This window comes from Eurypyga helias, unplaced genomic scaffold (genome assembly GCF_000690775.1).
Source record: "Eurypyga helias isolate BGI_N326 unplaced genomic scaffold, ASM69077v1 scaffold43091, whole genome shotgun sequence".
Classification (NCBI taxonomy): Eukaryota; Metazoa; Chordata; class Aves; order Eurypygiformes; family Eurypygidae; genus Eurypyga; species Eurypyga helias.
In genome coordinates this window covers 1,506-7,687 of record NW_010232281.1, presented here as the reverse complement: position 1 = coordinate 7,687, position 6,182 = coordinate 1,506, and the positions used below count along the sequence as shown (strand labels likewise).

At 40.7% G+C, this 6,182-nt stretch overlaps 1 protein-coding gene across 1 annotated transcript; it reads left to right on the top strand.

Moving 5' to 3' along the window:
* Window positions 1-303: 303 nt before the first annotated feature.
* NINJ1 (ninjurin 1) lies at window positions 304-5,570 on the top strand (the record flags this gene model as incomplete). Its single annotated transcript, XM_010161345.1, has 2 exons — window positions 304-538; window positions 5,416-5,570. Coding segments are annotated over 2 exons (390 nt in total), but the record flags the coding sequence as incomplete, so codon positions are not given.
* Between the last annotated feature and the right edge of the window lie 612 nt (window positions 5,571-6,182).

Sequence of the window (6,182 nt, the reverse complement as noted above, 5' to 3'; positions counted from 1 at the left end):
CCAGCTTTTCTCAGTGCGAATTTCACAGCTTCTCAAGCTTTCCTTTCCTTAGGGTAGAGACATACTGACTGTTTGACAGATCCTACAAGCTGGAAGAAGTGCATCTGCCCAAGTCCAGTACAGACACTGTTTACTGTTCTCTGACCAGATGGAGGGCAGTGGGGACAGTGAAAATGATGCACTGATAGTACCGCTGTTACTCCATGAGTACGATTACAGAAATCAGCCAATGGGCCAAGTCATCTCGCTCACTACACCAGTTAGAAGAAATGTGAATAACCTTTTCCTCTCTCCCAATTCTAGCACAGACCATCACAGTGGTTTCAAAGAAACAGACCTATGAATATCAACCACTATGCAAATAAGAAGAGTGCTGCAGAGAGCATGTTGGACATTGCCCTGCTGATGGCCAATGCATCCCAGCTGAAAGCCGTGATGGAGCAAGGACCTTCTTTTTCCTTCTACATCCCACTTATCATTCTTATCAGCCTCTCGCTCACACTGCAAGTAATGGTGGGAGTGCTCCTGATATTCCTTGGTATGTAGCAACAGCAAGAACCATTGACATGTATTGTTATTATAGGATGCAACCTCTAAGATGGTATATAGACTCTCCTTTATTCTTTTTAAAACTGTTATATTTGAAAGCCTTTAGATTAAATTTTTCTCTTAAGACCATAGACTATTGCAACAAAAGGAGTAAGGGCAGCTTCATGTGGAATCTTCAATCTTGACTGACTTCCTCATACTTATTTGCCCAAAGCATGAATATTTTTCATTTCAAAAGGCTTGAGGAGGAAGGAAAATGATGAAATACTGTAAAAGAAACATTAATAGGCCAGATGATAGGATCATGCAGTCTGCCCAGTTTCATAATAGTGTTTCTGGTAAGACCTGTTACTTAGTCTTATGACTGAAACATATTTGTTCCATATCAGTCGTATCGTAAGTAATATTATAAGCATATATTGTGGACGTAGAACTCCGATATAGAAGTGAAAGTTGAAATGTCCATCTCCATGTTGGTGTGGCACATTGCCTTCAGTTTGTGTGTGTTTCTGCAATCAAGTCAAAGTTTTATAGCAAGGCTTGACCATAATGAAAAAAAACCACCTCTTAATTTTAAATTTAGAAAATTATTCAAAGCATCCTAAATCTCTGGGCTGGGAATGATAGAAAAGCACTTGTTAATTTTCAAACCTGTGTTAAACTGAAATTAAAAATAGGCTAGTTGGAGCAAGATTTCACCTTAAGAACACACCTCATCTATTATCCACATACTGTAACTTCAGTCAAAAAATTTGAAATAACATATAATATGAAAACACAGTCGAACTAGCATCCTGGGATTCCAAATACTGAGTTATGCTTGTCGCTAGGTAAACCTTTTCTACTTTGTAGCAATGTGATGCAATACCTTTAAGATATGCTAGAAATCATTTCAAGAGAATGAGTTCAAATAGGAGATGTGTTAATGTGTGCTTTGGACACATTTAATGAGTTCCCTGCCTCCCTGCTCCCTGCCCTTCTGTCTTATTTGTTGAATTATGTACCTTCACATTCCTGGAAGTTCAATGCAGCGTCTTTGCTGTTCTCAAAAAACAGAGGTTCCACTATTTTGTATTAACAGGTACAGTGCTGTGAGGCACAAGAACTAGTACTTATCACTAAAAATTAGGTATTGTAAGTTAGTATTGCTGGATTAGTAGCACACGTATGACCTGTGCCCTCTGCCTTATTCTGTAAGGGAGAGTATTGATCAAAGTACCTACAGAACCAGACTGATTTCTAAAACAATGTCATCACTAAGTGACCATGAATTACCCAAAAGGCACAACTCAAACTCTACAGATTGGAAAGACAGCACGCTTCTGGAAATTTGAGTTTCTGTTTTGACCTTAAACAAGTACTCAGCGCTCCTCTTTGCTATCTTACCCTACTGTGACATTCTCCCCCATGCTTTTGCAAGGCAGAATGCAAAAGGAATCCAGTGGCACTTTGCAAATTTGCTGAAAACCTGTGACGTTCATTAGCAGCACCCAAAACCCTAGGCTGTAACTTTGGAGAGCCAATCAAAGGTAGCTGTGGAAATCAGGGAAATGTTTTGGTTTCAGCATCACGTGAACCCCATTATTCACTGAAATAAGTGATGCCTTCACTGGTAGGAAACAGCTATGGGTCGTTTCATTTGATGATTATATCTAATCATTTATTCTCTAACTTATATTAAATATTTCCCTTTAAATTAATGGGTACTATATGACAGATCTTAAGTCCACCATAAATGAAAAGCCTTGAAGGTGGTAGCCAGAGTTCACACGTGGCATTTATTAACTTACAGGTACCACCTTTGGCATCTCCGTTAGTCTTTCAATGGTCCAATTTTTAGCACAACTGAAAAAAAAACAACTTTCTGTTCAAGGAGGAAGTTTCTAGGACACCAGGATACATAAGGCTTGTAATACTGACACAGAGCTGATGGTAGCTTTTTTCTTTTTTATGAAAGAGTCAGAATACAGTGTGCTCTGCATTTGGTAGAGTTGGTACAAGAGCAAAATCCAGGTCCTGGTTCGTAGCAGATTCCAGAAAGGGACTGGAAAAAGCAACCTGATGATACTGGGGGGTGTGGGAAGAGAGTCATGGAAAAATTAGCAAAACACTTAGATATTTCTCGGTTGGAGGCATCTGCCTGGTGGATTTTTCAGTTAAGCTGGTTTTGATGCTGTAAACAAGTCCCCTGTTTTTTGTTGGGCAAGAACTTCTCAGTATACACTGAGAAATTGCTTTTTAATGTTTGTTTCTGCCAGACATTGCCAAAGCGGCTTCCATCTCTGTATTTTTTTTATCTTGGTCACATTGGCAGTAAAGAGAGTGCCCAGCAGCCCCAACTGCAGCGCTGGGCTGAGGTGGAGTTCACAGACCACATCATAGCAATCCATGGGGTGCGTCAGTTCAGCCTGCGCTCTGCGGTCAGCAGTGGCTGTAGGTGTGCCATTCGGTGGGTGACAAAGCCCTTGGCACGTAGCAGTACGCTGTTGGAGTGATGCTGTTGTGCTAGGCTCAAAAGTCCCGAAGATGGGAAATAGGATATGAAGGTACAAAGATACAGACGTCATAGCCAGAACTTGCTTTTCACGATGTGTATTTGGTAGCTGTAGCCTGAAGGAACAGTTTGCCTTTCTGTCCAGCCACAAAACTCTGCTTCTTACAAGCTCTCACAAGTCCAAACAAAAGTCTGTGCAACCATCCAGTTTCTTTCCTTGAGACAGAGGTTTAGCCAAGGAGCTACACGTTCTCACAGTTCTCTACTAGAGATTAAAAGCTTTTCCTCCTTCAAAAGAGCCTTTTACAAAAACATTTTGAAAAATGTTCAGCAAACTGATCTTTGAAAGTGATTTGGTAATCTTAACTTTTTGGAAGAACAGCAAAGAATGTCTTGAAATAGTTTATGTGGCATGAAATCATAGTAATCTAATCCCACTATAATAAAATACTTAAAGAATGCCTGTTCTTAAGAACATTTTCACGAAGTCCCTCATCTGAAGTACTATAATCACAAAGATAGGATTACTGCAACTCTGCTTCAAACTTCAGAGCACCGCCTAAACTGACAAGCAATACTTGTCTTCTCTGACCCTTATTTGGACAAAGGCACAGCTGTAAAAGTGTCACTTCTTTGAGCATGATTTCTTTTAACTCACAAAACACATTAGGCCATTACTGCCTTTTCTGGTTTTAAACCAAACATCTGAAATACTTTTCTTCCATTCTTGAGGTTCACTAATCTAATTTCATTTATTCAGCTTCATTCACGTGACAGTACTAGAGTCCTTCCAGGTACTGTTGGGCTGCAAGCATCCACGTAGCTCCGGATGCTTTACAGACATGTATAAACTCATTTTCTGGGTTAAGTATTGCTGAGCTTAAATTATTTCAAGCCTACAGAGGTGTGTAGTAGCTTAAGCTTTTCAGGTAGTTCCCCCACGCTGTTCTTCAGTGCTGTGACTGGCCCGTGATGTTTGACTGTACTGCTTCAGTTACCATGCCTTGAACAGGCACTCAGGATTCCTTTGAAACCAAACCAGCATTAGACTTCCTAATCAGGGACACGGAGTTAACCTGGTTTTTTATACGTCAGCATCATCGCTGTGTTTGCCACCACTTAACTGCTTCAGCACGCGAGTCTTGGTTTTGTGGTCAACATCCGCAGTGCTGACAGGGTCATTGTGTTAATCATTATCATTATTAATTATTATTATTATTATTCATTATCATCATCATAAGTAGCAAAGTTTAGCGCATGCAGTGGAGTTGTAAGCTGCACGTCTATGGACGTGCCTGTCAGAAGGAGCTCAAAGCTTTATTCGCATTGCTGTAAAAGCTTGCCAGCTATAAACTTCCCTCACATGTCCTGTACATGCATACACAAGCTCCAGTGAGCTACGCATTTAAGAACTAGGAGTCTTAATAGACAAAAACCATTTTCAACACATGCTGCAGAATTCATTGACGCTCATTCCACTAGCATCAAAGAAATTTAGCAGAGGGTCTGAGTTGCAGAGCCCTTAGTGCAAGAGAACAGAGACAGAGGAAAATTTTAGGTTTCCGCGTGATGCCAGGCAAGCACCCCCAGCCTTCCTGCTGTCCTATACAAGCACATGCTTTACTCTATCATCAAGTCTATTATCAGGCCAATGTAACTCATTTATATGTTTCCACAAGGCCTGGAATCCAAGCTTAAACTACATTAATGCTATCTCCCTTGTGTGTTCCTCCCTCACTCCCATTAGCAGTTCAACCGAAGAACAACTGCAAGAACAAAAGAAAATGTTTACACAGCTGATGCTCTCTGTAAAAAGGACTGCAGCTACATTGCTTTGAAATCTTCCTCTGTTTAACAGACATATTGCCCGTGCTTTCCAAAAACAGAATCAGTGCCCAAGCAGGGAGCACAGCTGGTGAAGGGCACCAGTACAAAAAAAATCCAGCCCTGGTAAAGAGCTTGGGCTGTGTGAAGAACTTGTAGTATTTAAATGCAGGAAATCTAACTTCATTCCATCCTGCCAGGGCTTCACACTGCCTGTATTCAAGACTGAAATAATTTTTAAATGCTAAAAGTCTGCAACAAAACCAGATTTCAAGAAATCAAGCACTCAGATTTCTAGTAATGTTTGTGTACTTCCCATGTGCACACACAGAGATTAGGTGCTAATTACTGGAACCTAATAGGCGCCCTGTGGTTAAAGGGCTTCTCCTTAACACTTTTACTGACACTGCAGAATCTTACTTCCCCTGTGACTGTTGCAAGTAGCTCAGTGTAAGAGAAATTATTGGTACATGAGCAGTGAAGACTTTTATTCTGGATTTTGAAATATGCGTATAATTAAAGCTCTCTTTTTCACTTTCTCTTTGAAGTAAAATATGATCTTAACAACCCTGCGAAACATGGAAAGCTGGATTTCCTCAACAACCTTGCAACTGGACTAGTATTCATTATCGTAGTTGTGAATATTTTTATCACTGCCTTTGGAGTGCAGAAGCCAGTGGTTGAGTCAGCATCAAAACAGTGAGTCCAAGGTGAGTGCGGTCTCTGCGCTGTAAGGTGGTAGGGTGTGCATACAAAAACGCGGTGCACGCTATGGTATAGCTTTACAAAGAGCCGTGTCTATGCACGAGTGTGTCTGTACAGTTCTAGCCTTCGCATATCCATGAGTTTACTTCAGACTGCTGCGAAAGCAGAAGCTACAAGGAACTGCACAGTTATTACAGTGCATTTGTAAATGTAGAGTTCAAAAGTTGATGGCAGCATCTTACTTTGTCCGAGGCCCCTTGCATGTGTCACACATAGGAAGTGTAAAGATTGTCCTTCTGGCTTAGCCACGCCTTTTCCTCATTGCTGACTAAGCCAAAAAGGGAAATAATACTGTTTTGCTTCCTCCAAATGCCTCTTTTTTAAGAAACCTTTGCAATATCCTGTATCCAGTCTGTTACGAACACTGAATCTTTATCCAAGTAACTAGTGCTGCGGAGTTCAACATACAGTGTGACACACTGGAGCCCTTCAGTCCTGCGGGAGACTCAGCCCGCAAAGGTGTGCACTATCACTTCACTTGGTACATGCAGTCATTTAGAATAATATTGTTTTCTCTACCTGGATTTTGAAGTTTGTTACTTACTTATAT